The sequence below is a fragment of the Fringilla coelebs genome (genome assembly GCF_963513975.1).
Source record: "Fringilla coelebs genome assembly, chromosome: 7".
NCBI lineage: Eukaryota > Metazoa > Chordata > Aves > Passeriformes > Fringillidae > Fringilla > Fringilla coelebs.
This window is the reverse complement of record NC_140035.1, coordinates 11,634,873-11,654,316: the sequence shown is the minus strand read 5'-3', so window position 1 is coordinate 11,654,316 and position 19,444 is coordinate 11,634,873. Positions and strand designations below refer to the sequence as shown.

General features: G+C 41.1%; 1 protein-coding gene across 1 annotated transcript in view; it reads right to left on the bottom strand.

Moving 5' to 3' along the window:
* Nucleotides 1-1,741: 1,741 nt before the first annotated feature.
* Nucleotides 1,742-19,444, bottom strand: part of TFCP2L1 (transcription factor CP2 like 1) — a gene marked incomplete at its 3' end in the record, with an annotated part of 29,995 nt that continues 12,292 nt past the window's right edge. Inside the window, exons 3-15 of the mRNA XM_084209347.1 lie at nt 14,454-14,530; nt 12,780-12,885; nt 12,424-12,530; nt 11,707-11,859; nt 10,719-10,829; nt 8,916-9,007; nt 7,508-7,556; nt 7,318-7,411; nt 6,365-6,455; nt 5,703-5,803; nt 4,639-4,781; nt 2,206-2,257; nt 1,742-1,779 (exon numbers count right to left, since the gene is read on the bottom strand). Coding sequence (XP_084065473.1) covers nt 1,742-1,779; nt 2,206-2,257; nt 4,639-4,781; nt 5,703-5,803; nt 6,365-6,455; nt 7,318-7,411; nt 7,508-7,556; nt 8,916-9,007; nt 10,719-10,829; nt 11,707-11,859; nt 12,424-12,530; nt 12,780-12,885; nt 14,454-14,530 — 1,214 coding nt within the window. The remainder of the gene's footprint in view (nt 1,780-2,205; nt 2,258-4,638; nt 4,782-5,702; nt 5,804-6,364; nt 6,456-7,317; nt 7,412-7,507; nt 7,557-8,915; nt 9,008-10,718; nt 10,830-11,706; nt 11,860-12,423; nt 12,531-12,779; nt 12,886-14,453; nt 14,531-19,444) is intronic.

Genomic DNA, 19,444 nt, shown 5'->3' with positions numbered 1-19,444 from the left:
TTCTCAATATTTTGCTGTTTATTTCTGTTGGGAAAACTTGAAACACATAACTTTTGTCAGAGAAATATCAGTCCGTGTCTGTCCGAATTCCTCCAGGGTCAGCTGGGAGCTGTAACTCAAGGGCTCCACGGCCCCCTCTCTCCCTGGGCCCCTCTCCAGCCCTCATGACGCATTCCCCGTTTGACTAACCCAGGGTAGGAGCATCATGGGATCTGTAATTCAGCCAAAGAGCTCAGCCCCAAGGGAGACACGGCACACAAGGCACTTGAATGACAATTTCTGAGGGCTGCAACAGTAGCTCAAACTGATGCTGCTTTAAGGGCCAAATGGATTTAATTAAATGTTTCCATTTCAAAAGGCTGGAACATTTTATTCAGTGTTTTCCAGCTGACAATTTCTCATTTTTTGAAAAATTTCCATTCCAGGAAAATGTTTGGTATTTCAGCTTTCCATGTCAGTTCAGGATGAAATGAAATGTTCAAGAATCAGATTTTGATAGTATATGGACACTCAGTTTGGGGAAACAGCCATATTAGTTAGCTGTCAAAAGTGAAATGGTTTCATCCATGCAGGAAAGGTGTGATCCAGTTTGCCTTGGACTTCAGTGGAAGCCACCTTTTTAGCTTAACAGAGCCTGGATGGAGTCCCAAAAGACCAAGGGAGAGTGGAGCTGATCATAATTACAGATATGGGAAACAGGAGTCAAAAGTGAAAGAGCAAGAATGTAAGAAGCAGCAACTAAGATGATCTGTTACCTGGTCTTGATCAAAACAGTTTTACTTCAGTAACAGGATGAAAATCCATTAAGATTTTAACTTCTAATTCCCAGTTACAGTAAAGATAGCAGTTAATCACTAATTTGTAGAGTAGAATAAATCCATAGTATGAATTTGTCATGAGCACTATAGCTTCCAATGCTCAAAACAGTTCCTCAGAAAACCTTCACATGCTCCATTCAAGGAGCCTACTCTTAAGCCACAAATATGGTACTAAACTGCTCACCACAAGGTGTCTGTCCTCCCTGGAACCCCCTCAGAACTGTTCTGCTGGATTGGTACTACAGAAGGTCTGTCAGGAGGGACCAGGGTCTCTGGACTTTGAGCACATCTGCAGGTGGAGAACAGCTAAGTGTGGGCTTCCAGAGCTGACACTTTGGTGAAGGCTGGGCACCAAACCCATCCTCTGCATTGCCCAATCTGTTTTGGAAGGTAGCCCTAAGCCTTCCACCTCAAAGACTACAAGAGGACTCCTGGGGAGTCCACATGCATCAGCATCAAGGTGTGTGCTGAAAGCAAGAGAGCACTCAGAACTGTAAGTAAATCAATTCATCTGAACATGAGGGGTGAAGAGAATTGGGATTTGTTTATCTTTCATTTCCCTTTAGTACAAGGCAGATGTTTCTAAGTAATAAGCAGAAACCTCTACAATTTTCAAGACTGAAGAGGAAGGGAGGGAGGAAAAAACATGTACAAGCTTTGAGGATGTTCTCAGCTCCAGCTTAAAAAAACCAAAAGAACCAAAATAAAAATCAAACCAAACAAACCAAAAAAACCAAACCCACCAAAATCACACACCACCAAAAATTTCTATCTGTAAAAGCAAGTTTTTTCTTAAGCTGTTTGGTAATTCTTAGTTCACAGGAGCATTTATCCAGAAGGTTCTTCGTGTTTCCAGTCTAGGTTGTAGCAATCTCAGTGAGGCACTAAGTTTTAGGCCGTTAAAGTCTCTCTGTGCAGCATGGTCATTTTAAAATGATGTGGTAGCCATCATTGCTTTCAGCTGCAACAAAGAAATGCAAAGGCTTTAAGAAACACCAGAGATACAGAACTTCAAATTTTATTTCTAGGTAATTTGCAATAGTTCATGCACTTGTTTCACAACCAAATCATGAAAACCAATGTTGAACATGTAAGTCAAATAATTTACATAAAAAACCCAAAAATACTATCATATGTTATTGTTTTTCTCGAAGGCTTCCTGCTCGTTTATGTCAGTGGTGTCAATGGATGTATGGAATTTTTGTAACAGTGAAAATGGGAGTAAAGCATTGATCAGTCTATCATAGTGTGGTCAACAGCTTGACTTACGCTAGATTAGATTACTTATCTTTTCAGGATAACAGCACTGAGTTTGTGATAACATTTAGTGCAATTGAAAGGAGGAATTATCTTTAGAGTAACAGGTGACAGCAGCAGCAATACACACCTTTCAATGTACTGATAACAAAACAGGACTCGTCTTGGAAGTTTTGCACCATCTGAAGGGCAGAAGGAAAAAAGCCAACACAATACATTTTTAGCAATTAAATTCACAATTCTTTCAGAGCCAGAATAGACTTAGAGACGTATTAAACAGCATTTGATGTTTAGTCCTGCACAGTCCTGAGAAACCCTGCCCATGAGATTATTAACGTACATGACTGATCAATTAAGGTCCTTGCAGTTGCTGGTGTGTTTAAGGGAAGCTCACACTAAATGTGCTTGCCTGAAACTCATCTAGCTTATTCAGCATTTTGCCATCCTCTTTGCAGCTCCTGATCCTGAAGGTTCCTATACCATGCCAATTATTCTATTAAAGATCATGCTCTTTGCTGCTTTCAGTGAAGCTGTGCTGGTTTAGACAGGATTAAGGTAGTCCCTTTCCTAAAAATCCAATAGTGGTAATTATATATTCAGCTAAACAGTGGAGCTCAGCTGAACTTACATCAGCATTTAAAGAATACCTGGAAATGGTAAACCCCAAGAAATGGACTCCCTGCTGAATAAAGGAATTGCTACTGAAAAGCCACCTCAGCAGCATCCATCTGCTATTTTAATCAGACATTAGTACAGATGCTGTGCTTGCAGGATTCATTTACCTGTTTCTATTTTGTCAAGGAACAAGAATTGTAGTGAAACTGTTATAAGAAGCAAGGCAAATCATGGGAAGAAAGACTAGAACCTAAAGCTATTTGAGCTATTCATGAGAGGCAACTAGATTTTCAGAAGAGGTGCAGATTCTAGTGACAGCTTTAAATAAGGAGATAAAGATTATTTCAGTTGCAATATGAAAAGCCCATTTAAGATTCATCCTTAGTCAATAATTCCTCCCATCTTAGAGTAGTTATGTGGGACAGAGGAGGTAAATTACTTTCAGGAGATGTCTCATACAGTTGAAGCAAATGCTGGACACAATTTCAGAGAAGGGAGGTGTGACCTGAACCTCTCTAATCAGTCCATGAAATCCAGCTTTGTGAAAATGCCTTTTCCTAGCCACTGGGTATCATTCAAGCAGTGCATTTTTCAGCTGTTAAGTTCTCACATCAAAACACCCTTTTCAACTTAGACTGATCTCCCTATACTCTTTTGGATTTAACATCCAGCCTCTATTCCTTCAAATCAAACTTCTCTGGCCAGTTTGTGTGTCTTTGCCTAATGATGCATGAAGTACATTCACAGAGTGCCACACTCTTGCCACTATAGTACTAGAACAAGAAAAAAATATTAGAAAAGCAATAGAACTTGTTAATAATTGACTTAAGCAAATACTTAAAGCCTTATACCCAGGCTGGTTCATGCAATTCTCCTACCAAGAGCTGCCTCCAAGCACTTTGCATCCATAAAGAATTGAAGTTTCAGATTAAATCAGGCTGGAATAGCAAGGAGACTTCAGGAATAAGCATTACAGCCTTCAATTTAGGCTCCAGTTGAGACCAATGCTCTGCTTCATTTGTTTTAACAATGCTTCTTATAAATGAAGCTCCTTAAGTGATTCTGGTGCATGAATGAGTAGGTAATTTAGTAGAGGAAAAAGAGGAAGAAGGGCAACTCACTATTAACCTCTAAGTTAATGGAATGGACTAAATTAAGGAATCATATAATGGGACACAAACAGTATCAGAGGTCCACAAATTATAGTATGCATATGGCGACAGACCCAGTGCCTGGAAACATGGGCTAAGATGTAAAACTAATTGCCCTACAGATTTTAAAACTTACCTTCTTTGGGCAACTTACCTATTTAATTTTAAAAGTTCTTTAGATACTCACTTCAAAATGTGTGTAAGTAGCCAAAATGAAAAGAAATTCATAGAACTATTTAGGCTGGAAAAAACCTCTAAGATCACCATGCACAAACATTGACCTGGCACCAGCAAGCCAAACTCTGAACCATGTCCCCAAGTGCCACAGCTACATGACTTTTAAACACCCCCAGGGATGGTAATTCAACCACTTCCCTGAGCAGCCTGTTCCAATGCTTGATAACCCTTTCAATAAACAATTTTTTCCTAATACCCAATCTAAACTTTCTCTGGTACAACTTGAGGCCATTTCCTCTCATCCTGACACTTGTTACTTGGGAGAAGAGACAGAGCCCCACATTGCCACAACCTCTTTTCAGGTAGAGCCCAATAAATGATCAATTTTGTTTTGTTTTGCTTTTTTTAAACAAGAGCCCCAACATCTTTTGAAAAGCAAAGGTCTTGAAACCCCACCAAAATCCATGTTGTGCGTGCTGATTCGCTACTTTAACTTGTTGGGATTCATGGCTTTACAATTCTCCCTTGAAGATGCATTCCATAATTTGAAAGTTCATTCTAACTTCAAGATGTCAGACAACTGTTCCATCTCTGACAAAGATGCCCTTTCTCCCCCTCACCTCATTGCTCACTAAGACGTGGATCCCTGTGGGTCCCTGCCGGTAGATGCGGTTGATCTGCTGCGGAGAAATGCTGTACAAGTTCGCAATCTTCTCCAGCAACTCCAGCGTGGTCAGCTCTTCTAAGAAGATTGCATGATACACTGCAACAAGTGGAAAGCAGCTACAGAACAGCAAATACAGATGGCACCAAGACACTCAGCATCAACAAACAAATGGGTTTAAGATGAAGGTTCAAATGGAATAAATAAGCTTAGTTCCTATTCCTATGCAGCACACAATTAAAACACAAAACTTTTACCCAGAGGAAAACATGGGGACTAATTACAACTTGCATCATGAGGCACTAAAACAGCCTTCTCATAAAACTGCTTATATTTTCGGATAATCTTATTTTACTGATTTTTGAAGTAAATAAAAAAGAACTCAATCAAATAGTAAAACACATGCAATGTCACACAAAAGCAGTATTTCATTAGATACCATTCACTGATTCCATAGGCACAAACTAGAACATACAATGTATAAGGTAACACCATGGATCACAGCACTGTTTTAGAAATCTAATCCAAATTATAGCTACCAGGTAGGAAAGCTGTGCCTGTTTATTAGTAAATGCAAGATTTAAGGATAATCTTTGTTCTCATTTGATTGTACATTGTGTCATGAGGGATGACAAATTTCCAAAAGCTTTCAACTTTCAAGAATTGTAATCTCACTTTAAGACCTACCAACCTTCCATTTCTTTGAATTTTTTCAAACAAGGCATAATCCATAGAAAATTGTAGATGGAAGAGTGGTTTTTAATGCTGTTGCCCCTACTAAGAACTGAGCAGAGATTCTGCTGTGGCACTCTGCAGATAATTTGTGAGCTGGGTCTGTCCCCCAGGCAGACAGTGCCATTTGGAATCTGTAGCTGTGCAACCATAACCGCAGTGGCAAAACTGAGATAAACAGGATCCCTTCAAACACTAAGGCCACCAAGTTGTCCTGCACAGGGCACAGGCAGAAAGCAGCATTCTCACCAGGTAAGTGTTTAACAAAATCCATACATAAGAACTTACCACAAAGACTGCCATCTCCATTTTCTCGTTTTTGGTGGAGATGGGACCTGTTTTGCTCTGGTTCTTGACAGACATATATTGTCATCTTGGGCCTCACATTTCTACGGATTAATCAAAACCAGTAGTAAGTTATTTAGTAGATCTGAAATAGTTCCAAGTCAGCTATCAAACAGTAAGAGATGGAATCATTCAGGCCATGCATAAGTAACAAACTAAGGGATAGTCTTGATGCTGGTGTCTAGACAGCTTAGGATGTCTAGCAAGAGACCTCTGGGAGGTGATGCATGGCACCTTAATCTTTTCAACATCAGGTAAGAACAGTTTACAGCACTTTAGCTAAGCAGTTCATCATACCTGCCTCTACTGATTTAAATCCTGCTCAGTTGTAGAACTGATGAGCAGCATAGGGTAGTGTAGGCTGTGTATCTCATGAAAAGATGAAAGCTATCAGCTGGTAGCAAATAAAACACATTATGCTGCTTTGTTTTGGCAACATTTCTGAGCTGTGCTTGGATTTGAATATCATTGTGATCTCCAGTCCCTGAGAGAACCTCTCTGAAGTATTAAAAGGGAGTATAAATGCTACAACTCCAGGATTAACTTCTAGTTAACACTGAAATTATCAAGGGATCATAAAAAAATCGGAAGGAAATAGTACAAACCTTCCTTTAATTGCATTAAAGAGCCGAATTCCATCAGCAGGCCCACAGATTTGAACAAAATCTTCTTTGGACATCTTCAGTAAGTCGGCACCTACATATTTCAAATTGATTTCTCTTCAGAAGTTAAGCAAATCTCAGCTTCCAAATAGGATGTATGGGCAGCAGAAAAGGGCAGGGGTAGAGGGTGCAGAGAATCCACAAAGCTAAACCAGATTGATTTATACAGAGAAGTTGCAAATTCAGAGAGGTGTGCACTTTAAATCAGTCACTGTGAAACAGAAAGCTGGAAGCTGCCAAAAGAACAGTGCCGCATTGGAAAATACTCCAGCCAACTCATACACAAGGTAGCTATTTCACACTGGGCATTAAATGACCTGGTCTTCTGTAACTGTCACATTCACTGAGTTATTTCATCATGTTGCAAGTCAGAGAGAGTCTCCTCATGGTTTCAACACCTCTAACAACTGCCCCTTCCACCATCTTACTGGTGTGTCCAACTACTGAATGGGAGGGCACAGTGAAGGTGCCAGATGCTTCTTAAAAGTGCACATGGACAGGATGGGAGGCAGCAGACAGAAGATGAAATGCTGATTAGATATAAGAATAAACATTTTCACTGTCAAATTAGATAAGTATTTCAAGAGGTTGTTTAGAGATTGTGGAATTTCCAGCTTTGGAGATGTTCAAAGGCAACTGCACAAGGCCCTGGACTTGCTTTGAAGTTGCACTTCATGAATGTAGGAAGTCCCTTCCATCTTAATTTATTTCCTTCCATTTTTACTTACTCTGTAGGTCAAGAAACTGTTTTGACAAATGGTAACTAATCTAAGAACAAAAGAAGAACCACACTGGATCAGACCAAGGACCCCATCAAAAGCGGCCAGCAGCAGATGCTACATGAGCTGCACTTACAGAAGAGAAAAAACCAGAATATTTGGACTGTTTAAACTCACCCGAAAAACTTGAGAAGAGTCTACAGAATGGAGAGAACCTATTACGATGAAGCCACTGCTGGGCATCTTGAATAGAAGCAGAAGGAAGGAGATGCTACATTGCAAAAAGAATAAGAAGGTCTTGAAATGAACTGTTCACCAGTGTCCTAAAAGAGAAAAGCACCACATTAACATGATCTCAAGTACTTACATCATTGCTGGGAGGCAGGAGCTCCATTTGGTGGGTTGGAGAACTGTTGCTAAAAGAAATTATATAAAGTTGGAAGAGAAAAAAAACACATTATTTTAAATTTTACATTGCAGTGTCCATCCTCTTCCCCCTCCTCTATTTGATTCAACTTTCACAAGTTACATCAAACTTGGCTTTTTTTGTCTATCAGATCTTTAAAAAGGTGTTCAAAATTTGGAACAAGGGGAAAAAAGCTCTTTACCTGAGTCTTTTGTTGGTCAGTTGAGGTCCTCCTCAAAACTGAGAGAAAAGACTCAACGTTTACTGACCTCAGTCAAGCTTTTCCATATGGTTGACTCACTAATGTGACATCACCTAAGCAAGAAAATTGTAACCTACAGGGTGGCTGAACTTGAAATTTCTATGAGCCATAAATATCCTAACTAAATCCACTGTCTAACAATAATTCTTTACAAAATTTGAATAAAGGACCTTATAACTCAACCCTGGTGTTATCTTAAACATAGTCAAGTGCCATAAATCATGCAAAACCACATTTCTAGTAAATTCTCCTAAACACAGACAGGACTCCTAAACATATCAGGGATTTTACCAAAGAAAAAAATAATATTGTGTTAATAAAGAAATCAGCAGATCTCTTCATTAACACAAAATTTTGTAATTTCAGTGCTTGTTCTTTTTCATAGTTTGAAGGGATTCATTGAAAATTAGTGATACAACATGGATTAATAAAACATGGTAATTAAGTTGTGTAGGAAGACAATAAGATGGCAGAGTCCTACCAAAAGTAAAAGGCCTATACCAAATTCCTAAGAGGAATTATGCGGCAGGGAGGACTGATATGTACAGAGGGACACTGTTGCACCTTTCTGACACCAAGTATCATCTTCAGCATTTCAGAATCATTAGAGCTGTCTCAATAGGACGGCTATTTAATGAATTAAAAATGTCTTCATTAGTCCTTTGTTCTGAAATGGCATCTCAAAAGCCAGGCTGCTTTGCCCCAAACAGGATTTCTTTACATGTCATTCACCAAGGAATTCAGCACCCCAAACTACCTCAAGACAGAAAGTAAGGAAGAAACACCAACTCTGAAGAGGTGCTGAAAACCTCTTACACACTTGTGAGAAGATACTGGGGTTGGTGCTACAGGGCATGGTGTGTTCTCACCACAACTTGCCCTGAGGCCCTCTGATGCTTCCAGCCACCACATAAACAGTGCATGTACAAACAGTACTCTGCACTACAGGGAATTCCTGGAGGGAAGGTCTTAAAGGCTTTTGGAAAAGACTTTCTCCTTGCCAGAAAGGGAGGAGGTCCTTAACATCATCTTGCAGGGTATGAAATGCATGGACACACAAAGGCTACCGTATCAACAGGAAAGATAAAGCATGTATTTGTTACATACCCATCTCCGAGGTTGAAGCTGTTGGGAGAGCTGTTGTAGCTTGGAGATGGAGCATTGTTCATTTGATAAGGCACATCTGGCCAGGGAGAGCACTGTTGGAAGAAAGGCAGCGGGGAAACTTTCATAAGGATGGAAATAAAGGATTTGATTCTCCTCTAATACCACATTCATGCTGTTGCCACGCCACTAACTTCAGCTCATCACTCCTGCTGGGAGGAGGAGACGGGCCATGGATTTTCTACACTGCTCTCCAAGTGGGCTGTCAGGGGGCCAAGATTGATTCCAGTTGTGCATTCCACATTTCTTTCTCCCATTTCACAAAGCCTGTCCCCAAATAACACTGGGCCAAAGTGTGCACAGCTGTAAGTCAGAGCAACGCCAGTAAGTCAACTCAGACTGAAGGCAGCAATGATACAGAAATACCCCTGGTCTCAATTATAAATCCCTAATTAAATCCAGGCAAGAGTGACAAAAATGCTCCTGTGGCATTGCTTCAGGTTTATACCAGGAAAAGAGCAGAATTTGAACCAGCCTGCTGAAACCTCTGGCTATTAGTCAAACAGCTCCAGTCATAAATGGGTACTAAGTGGAGAAAATTTAAGATAGACAGACACAAAGCTACTAAAAGCCTTCACAAATATAGGTCAGACTCCACATTCCATGACAGTAGTGTAAAACCAGAGCAACCCAGCTAGAATTGGTGACTCTGTCCTGAATTTAAGCCACAGCAATCAGCAGGAGAAATCTAGCCCTGTTGAACCCCCCACCACCAAGCGCTCAAGAAAATGCTCTGTAGTGGCCTTGTTTGCAATGATAAAAAGGCAGCAAGTGTAGCTTTGGAGCTTTATCATCTCCACAAACACTAGCAAATATTTTATAATCTCCACAAGCACTGGCAAATATTTAACTCTTTGGCAACCCACATTTCCCCACGCAATATGTCAAAGTGCATCAGAGCTCACAGGGAGAGTCTGGGATCTGCCAACTCAGTAGAATTAGGTCTGTCAATCAGAAAACATGCTGGTTGCTCCTGGCAACATGAGGAAAATGGAGTGGGAGAGATTGGATCTCACAAATAGGAAGTTGATTTAAATTAAGAATAATTAGCATCATTTTTGGAGGTCCAGCAAGCTGCTCCAAAAAAAGAACTAAATCAAATAACAAGTCATTCCCATAGGGAGACTGAACAACACTTTTAAATCTCTTGGGTCCTGTTGCCGACTCATTCTACAGCCTATGGTAAGTTCATACAAACATCTTAGTAATGACAGGGAGGGGCAGAAACACATACCACTCTACACCAGATGCATCAGAATATAAGACAAGATATTCCTAGAGTACAACCCAAAATCTTGCATGTAACAACAGCTTCATAGGGACATTCACAGAAAAACAGATTAATAATTTAATCAGACAGCCTATTCATCTGCTCAAGTGTCCCATCTTCAACATGAACTTTTGCCAAGGAGTTCTGAAAAAAAATACAGACAACTGTATTTTCATACAACAGGCACCTGAGGGCCATGACAAGTGCCCAGGAGCCCAGGGGTGAAAACTGAGAAAGTTGTTTTGGTTTTTTTTTTAAAGCCAGGCTTCTAAGGGTTAGTTTATACCCCAAGTCATAAACTTTGGCACCTTTCATAAATTTCAACAGTGAGTCATTTTATAATTTCACTTCACTCTTAGTTTCACTCAGATCTGAGCACACATGTCTCCACAGGACAATCTCCAGGGCTCAAATGCTGTTTTCTTTTAAATTTATCTCCCAACATGATGCAGTATGATGTGTCTAAAACACTTTACCTCTGTGAGAATAGTTGTCTCATAGGAAGGCTGATACTTCTCCTTCTCTTGGGTGGTCTTCTTTTCCATTTTTTCCCTGTCAGTCTTCTGTTTTCTGTCTGCTCCTTTAGGCTATAAGTACAAGCACAGGCTCTCCCTTATGCCAAGCATTACTAGTTTGGAGACAGAGGCCAACAGATTTATCTAATCTGTTCACAAAAGCCTCCTTAAGATTTACAGGCATTCTGCACATGAAACAAGATCAGATCTGCATTTTCTAGACAAAAGAATTAATCAAGCATCCCTACTGTTTCTGTATATCCACCACTGATGCCTACTGCAATTCTGAAATAGGCTAACCACAGCCATGAGATCTGATTCCAACTATTTCAGTCCATAAGTTACACACCTCAACTGACATTTGTAGCATCTTTCCAGAAAGAGGAAAGACCCTGCTCACAGGAACACAACTGGAGCAGCAGATCTCTAGAGAAAACAGGCCTATGGGGAGTTTGTTGTTAAGTGGCTATAGGTCTGCCATGACCGGATTAGGAGCTTCAAAGATGCTTGCTCTCTGCATCTTTTTCTCCTCCAGGTACCACAGAGACAAGCTGTGCTCCAACAACAACAACAACAAGGTATTTAAGATCTCCACAACAAAATTTATTTTGTTCGTGGAGGGTTCAGTCAAAGAAACTGAAGATGCCCTAATGTCTTGATTGCCTAGGAGCATCAAAACACCCTGGATACCCCAAATATGTCAGTATTTTTGTAGTGTTTGAGGTACAACAGACTGGCACAAGTCTTGGTGCAACATTTCAACTAGAATTGCTGTGTAGGTCAGTGTTTATACCACCATGTGCACAGGAGTCCTGTTTAAGATCTTAAGCATTCCCAGTTAAAAGTCTGTTCTTTCACGCCAATATTTGCATCACTCCTACACCATCTGAAAACTTTGCATGCTCCTGTGCCTTAATCTAGTTGATAACAAAGCAAAACTACCTCATACCTTGAACACTTTGATCTGGCAGCTCGCAGAATGCAAGTGTTCTGTGTATTCACCATTTTCATTCTGCTTAAAGGTGTCGATCTGCACCCGGAAGGGCACCCCTTTCTCTCCTCCATGCTTCCGTGGAGTAAATTCTGTGCTGATGCAATGTACCTGGCAAAACAGAACCTGTGCTCATCTCAATTTCAGATACTGCTGGAACATGAGGTTTTGGCTCCTCACAAAAAACTAAAAGGCAGAAGAGCCCATATGTTTTCATTTCTGTTCCTTCCGACAAAATAATCAGGAGAACAAGCAGTTCATAAAGAAACAGGGCATCAGGAAAAGCATCCTTTGATTTAAGTAAATCCCTCATTAAGATTAAAAACAGATCATTAATGCTCAGAATGAGAAACAGTCATGAAAGAGGAAAGCAAGGAAAACTAACAGGTTATGAACAGTATCCTCAAAACAAAACCTATGCTTAGAAAACAACACCCGTGTCTGAGTACTTTTTTAAAGAAAATCATGGCAGCAGCAGGTAGTACTCCAACATTAACAAGTAGCCAGCAAATTTATTTAGCAAGTATCCTACAAATTAACTACATATGATTATCACAAGTTAGTAATTATCATTACCATCCTTCTCTCTTGTTCATGTAGTGGCTATTTTGTCTCCCCAGGTCTTTAAAAGATACCTAACCACTGTATTTAGCACCGAAATATGACTTCTCTTACCTGAATGAACGCTGAAGCCCTCTTTGACGGATCCCAGAGAAATTCAACAGTGTTCAACTGGGTCGGGCTAGCCCTGGGATCCAAGATACCAACTGACAGCGGGATATCTGTAGAAGAAAACCCCTAAAATTTTAAAAATATTAAATTGAAGAAGAGAAAGCATTTCCATACAATCAGAACATGCATGTGAAAGCCAAGCCATCAAAGACAGCTCTGCTTGGGACCTATAGCGCTAAATACCTCCTTCCCTCTCAAAGACATACAGGATTCTTCAAAAGCCTAAACACATGTGCAAACACTCCAAGCACCACTCATGCCCCCAGCAGTGCAGAGGTGCCACAATGAAATAGTCTCACCTATATCAAGGATGCGGTCCCCAGGCCGACTCCACCTCCAGCCCTCAAGCTGCTGATGCTCTGTGTACTGCAGGCGGCGGTCGTGGAAAACCACACGAATTATACTCTGTTAAAGAAAGACAGCAGTATGAACAGTGGCATCCAGAATCCTCTCTCAAGATGACTTTGGTTTTCCAGAGTAGAAGCAAAAGCTGATCTGTTATGCTTCTCATCCCCACTGATGAGGAGAGTAGAAGGGTCCATCTAAGAGACCCATCACCATGTGTATCAAATTCCTAAGGGACCTCTGAGAGAGAAACACACTTCCTCCTTCACAGGGTGCATCTTACAGGAATAACACAGCCCTGTACAGCTTTCTGGGATTCACTCTGGAAGCACTATAGCAATGTCCACCTAATCTTAGGTGTCATGGCCGGTAAACATCACTATTTTGCCTCAACACCCAAAAAGGCTCACGTGGGGGTAATATTTAATGTGTCTGTACCATGTCCCAACCCCAGTATATCCCATTCTGATTTGCAAATGTGGAAGCCAGCTCACCTGTCCCTGCCCCGGTGGAGATGACATGTCCAGACACCTTGTCAGTGGGAATGAAACTTTATTCCAGCCATTAAGAGCCAGTCATTGGATTTGCCCCAGAGCAGTTAAACAAGGGTAGGTAGAGGATGAAAGTGTCTGTAACAGCAGGCTGGTCTGCAATGGTGCAGCCATGACAATAACTGGAGAAAAAAGGCTGGAATAAGGGCAATCCCCAAGGCAGACAAGTCCTAAGTACTCCTAACTAATATGTTCTTTTGTATACTCACAGCGCTATACTTACATGAGTTAATGACCCCTAACAACCCAGTTTCTCAAGCCCACACTCTTGCTGGGGACTTCTGTATCAAGTGAGTGAGCAACTTTTGCCAGTGAACCTGAGAAACACCCAAATCAAACCCTAGCTTCAAGATGCAAACAAGCCACAGTGGGAACACCTGCAAAATTGGAATCCCAATCCACATACTACCTGAAATGGGCCAAAAGACAAATAGGGAACAGCCTAAACTTGGACAACATTTGAAATCCAAATTGGAATACTAATTTTGCAACTAGTTCCCACTTCTCAAAGGAAATCCTGAGGCAAAAAGCCAAGAATTGAAGGTTGGATCCAGAACCAGGGTCCGGACCAATGTTTTTGAATTTGAACTGTTTTGGCAGTGGAGGAAACAACAGGAAAAAGTCCCCCAAACCAAATGATCTATATGTTCATCATTATGCCCATTACCAAAGTAAACTGTAGCTATACAGAATCTGCCTGGCAAAACGATGTAAACACCTGGGCCCTCCATCTGTCACATAACAACCCAGGCATGTCGCTGTGATGCAGCAGGGAGACAAGTCTGCCTCTCCACAGCTTTGACCATGTTCACCACTGAACTTTGGGATTCCCCTGAACCCAATATTCACAGTGAAACTCTGGGGTCATGATCACAAACAGAATAAAGGTTGCCCTGAAGCCCTTCAAAGCCAAGCTGCATAGTCCCATGAAACTAGCACTCAACAACTCCATCACCCCTGCTTCCATTAAAAACAATGGCAAAGTGTTTTCCATTGTCTCAGTGGGAGCAAGGTCAGGCCCTTCATTAAAGGCTGTATGTAGTAGCAGGAAGAAAAGAAATCTATGTTTCTCCTTACCTTTACATATTTTGTGTTTAAATCTTGAAACTCTCCCAATTTCCTATTCTCAAGTAGACGGATTTCATAAGACTGACCTAGAGTTTAAGGAAACATTTCCAAGGTGTTTAATATGTTGTAGCAATGAGAGAGTCATGCTGGCATTTATGTGGCTGATAAAGCATACGTTTGATCAGGGAAAGCTTATTTTTGCTAACATAATGCATTTGCCCCAGTAATCGACAGGCACTAAAGCACAGCAGAAACCTGAGGAGAAGGTTTGCCTTTTGGCAGCTAAAAGTTCTCCATTAGGGCATCAATTATAGCTGTCTCCCGAGGCTGCTACGGTTTTCTGGTCACCCTCCAGAAAGTCACCAGGGTGCTTGAGGCACTTGTCCCCCCAGGCCACATGGCTGTAACAGCACTGCCTCTGTCTGTCCCTTCTGCTAAAGCAATTCTGCCAAAGCAATGGTTGTGTGAAGAAGTGCTGGCACAGCAGGTCCAGGAACAATTCTGCAGAGGATAGCAACTGGGAAAAACCTTGCCATCTTCAGGGAGCAGTCAGGCCTGTACGGTGTTTTGGCAAACCACAAAAACAAAACAGGTTTCAGAAGGCCTGGAAAGTCACTGCCAAGGGCATAAATATTCCTCCAGACTTGTGTGGAGATAGCAATGGGTATTACAGCATGTGCAAGGACCAGTTCCAGGAAGGGAATATATATTCCACCACCCCATCACCACCCTCACATAAGGAATTTAGCCAATTCAACAGAATCCAGCTAACTGGTTTATGAAGTAACATCTCTTCGAGGGTGACAGCAGACAAAGGAGATGGATGTCTCAATACCTTACACACAGAAATTACTAAGACAGTACAAAAGCTCATTGCACTATACCAAGTCTTTACAATAAGCCTACAACCAGTACCAGGCAGGGTAGGATCATTAGGATTAATGGAGCATATGTGTACCTTATAGCTAGCTTTTCTTGTTCATCTTGCTATCCTCCTTTTTCCTGAAAAACGCACAGGGTATGACAAGGCAGGCACCAAGGAGGAGATCAGTTTGATTTTTCTGGCTCAACCTGCTCAGTATCTCTGCAGAACTAGCCCTGCAGAACACTGCAAAGCAGATTTACCTCGCTCTAAGCAGCTTCTATCAGCAGAGACAAAAATGCTGAATTTTTGGATCTGGATTTAGAAATGGGAGACTTATGACAGCAGATGTGTCAGAGAGGCAGACTGCCTTTTGAAAATCCCACCTGCATGGGTACAGACCATATCCACAGGGCACAGAGATAATTGTGCTTATTCAGCTGGCTGGCAGATAGGAAAAAGAAAAAAAGGAAGGACAAAAGAGGCCATATTGAAGCCCAAATGTTTGCACAACAGCCCTACTGATGTTAGTAGGAGTTCTGCAAACAGGAAATGACCCTTGAATCCAGCAAGTGACTGAGGGCATGGGCAGAGCAGAGAATAAACCATATGAAGTACCAAAATAACCATGGAAACATGCGCCGATCCTTACTGATCTCCTGGCACTTGAGTAAAACAAAATTACAACAGTGACCTGCCTTTGAAGACTGCTAGACAACAGAAGTGGATTTTGTAAACCACAGTCCTGAAATTGTGGTATTCCACACTTAAACTCACAAGACTTTCCAATGCTTCCATTGATACATGTTAATATTGTTCAACTGGCAAATTTTAGAGATATGTACATCGTCAATTCTGTTATATTAGCATAAAAAAGATCAAGGTCATGTTAAAAAAAAATGGGTTTCTCTCAGAATCGTAGAAAAGACCCTTTAGATCATCAAGTCCAACCATTAACTTAGGAATGCCAGGTTCACCACTAAAACATGTCCCTAAGTGCCACATCTGCTGCACTAGGTACTTGTATGTGCTGTACGTGTTTATCTATGTTGCACAAATTGGCTGCTCAGTGGTTCACTCTGGAGATACACTTCACCAGCTATAGAGTGATACAGTTCATCATCTTGAACCCATTCACACAGCCAAGTATCTCTTGCACTTACAGTTCATTCCCATGCAGATATGAGGCTGATTAATCATTACAGAATATTAATTTAGGTTTTGAAAACAAGAGACAGTAAAATACATCTGTGACTGTACTCAGGGGTAACAAGGACGGCGAAATGTAGTGGTATGAGCTGTGCTGTGGAGGAAGGCAATGGTCACACCAGAAACACTGTCAGCCATTCAGCAAGTATTTCAGGAATGAGCAGGTTTTTGGGACACCCTTGTGCACTGATACACTCTCACTCTTTGGTCAGCCTGATCTGCATATCTTCAGTTACAATGAGACAAAAGAAAATAACAGGTATAAAAGCATCATCCATATTCTTTTCAAACTAGCATCAAGCACTCAAAAACTCTGCAGCGTGCCATCTCTGAGTCCCTTGCAGGGACGGGGCAGAATTGCAGCCTGGAATGCAGTGGGCACCACACATCTCCACCTGACAGGAGCGATTCACCTTGGAGGGAGGCAGAAACAGATCCTGCAGACCAGTGAAAAAGAAACTGCACTGTAGACAGAGTTAATATTAAACAGAAAGCCAAAGAGGAAATAACATGCTTTGATGAAAGATATATGGGTCATCTGATGGAAGCCCTGGAATGCAGTTTATGCCACGAAAAACCTCAATCAAAATGGTATTTTATGCTAACTGCTTTCCCCTTGAACTCTGAATGTTTAACTTGAGTTGCTACATGATTATCAAACAAGACTGCTCCCAGCCAAGCTTCAGAAAACATGAGGGTATTTTCCTCTCTCTGTGAAACTCTGTCAGTGAGAATTTGGTCCCAATTCCTCAAAGTTCCCTTATCTATCCATCTTCTGGTAGTGGTTTTTAATTTATTCTCCTTAAAGCTTTCCAGCAAATTCATTGCTTTGTGGCTTATGGTACCCAGAATTTATTAGCATGGACAGCATTCAGATACTTGTACTTTTATAGCTTGGATTATCCTTTCTCCATGGAAAATACCTTCCAAACCTTGTTCACCCTATATTTTCCACCATTGCTACCAGCAAAACTACTGAAATGGTGAATTACAATTTCAGCCCTGTAATTATTACCGTAGAGAAAAAAGGCTCTAAAGAATGATCACTTGGATGTTGGAAAACGAAATCCCTCTGTAAAATAATGCAAGTAACAGCGATCTAACCTGAAAGAAGCTGAACTCCCCCTGGCGTCAAAGAGGGCAAGAAGTCACACGAGGGTCTGATACACAGATCATTTGTGAATCCTGCATCACTGACTCACCAGCACGAGCAGGCACACACTGACAGCTTTCTGCTAAAACTAAATCAGTCACAGATCATTCTTAGTCAGGTGTCCAAATCTGTAAAGAAACATGTCTGTAAGTGTGACTAAATCTGCATTTCCAGTTCCCAAGTTAGACGACGACTAGCTAAGCCCAAAACAAAGGTGAAATACAGAGTTCCCCCATACTGAGTTTTTCCATGTGTCTCTCATGGAAACACAGATTAACACAAGTCAGACTACAACTTTCCAAGGCAAAATGTGGTGGTAAAGCTGGAGACAGGAGCAGAGGATACCAGTGCTGAGACTACAGTGATTTGATTGAATAGCCCAAGTCAGGTGTACTACTGGGCACATGCACAGGGGCACCTAAAGCACTTCTGTCACCCCCTGAAACGAAGGGGACACTTTGAAAGCAATCCCCAGCACGGCTGATGCTGCAGCAGCCTCCTACACAACTGTGTGACCCAGTGCTCCCCTCACTCACCACAATCCTTCTTCCCTACCTCAGGCAGAGAACAGGACAGTAATAATATTCAGAAAACCACAGCACATTCCTGAGATGCAGTTTGTCTCCCAATTTCATTGAAAGCTTCAGGGGCACCAACAAAAACCTGAACAGGTGATGATATACAGTAATTTCTATTTTAAACAGACATTCTCTGGGCAAAAGGAAATTCATGTAATCTCCTCCTAGGCTAGAGTTTGAGCAGCTCGCTTTACAAACACAGTAGTACCCAGTAAAATAGTAACCACCCAGGTCCAGAGAGTTCCTGGTTCATAATTCGTGAAGCAATTCCACCTATCTGAAGGAAGATTTATAGACTGCTTACTTTTTTAAACTTGCATTGTCTTTGATAATTAACACACATTAAATATGGGCATGGCCACTTCATGTGGGGCCAGTAGAATTTAAAGTCAAGCACTTACTAGAGATGAAAAATAATTCAGTTTAAAACAGGAATGATTTCACCTGCTCAAAAGGTACAAGTTTAACAGCTTACTGATTTCCATGGAATTCAGACAGCCATAGAAATTTTAGGCAATTTCTGAATACAAAAGATAATCACTATTTCAAGCTCAAAGTTACATTTTGTTCAAATGTCATTTTACTACACAACCACAATATCCTGTTTGCTTTTCTTTGTTTTGGTGTTACATTTCAAGGGCCACTTGCACTATGCATTTTGTGGTTTTCTGCACAATACACCGATACAATACACTAATTTCCAATTAGGATGCTAATGTTCTAGGCTGATATGACTCAGGCCTTACTTAACCTAACAAAGTAGCCTCTCCAGAAATTAATTAAACCCTAACCTTTGAATAAGTAAAATCCCCAACAAAAGTCTGTAGAAAAGGGAAAAAAAAACCCAAAAACAACAGTGTCCTCTTTCTCAGAATGGATCCACATAGTACTAGACAGAACCAGCCTGGAAACTGTTTGATTATTAAGCCAAGCCAATAAAAATTCCATTTAGCAACTTTATATGGACATCCTAAAGAGCGCACAGATAAAGGCAAAGGAATGCTGACAGTCAAATGCACCATGCAGAAGGAGAAGGACGGAAAAAATCTCCAAGCATTTATCATACCAAACCAAAGCATATCCAGCAGGCAGGAGGATCACCTTTGAAACAGCCAAACACAACTATTCAGGGCATCAGGCACACACAAAGATTTTTCTGACAAGAAAGATTAATGAACCCTCAGGGTAAACAGACAAG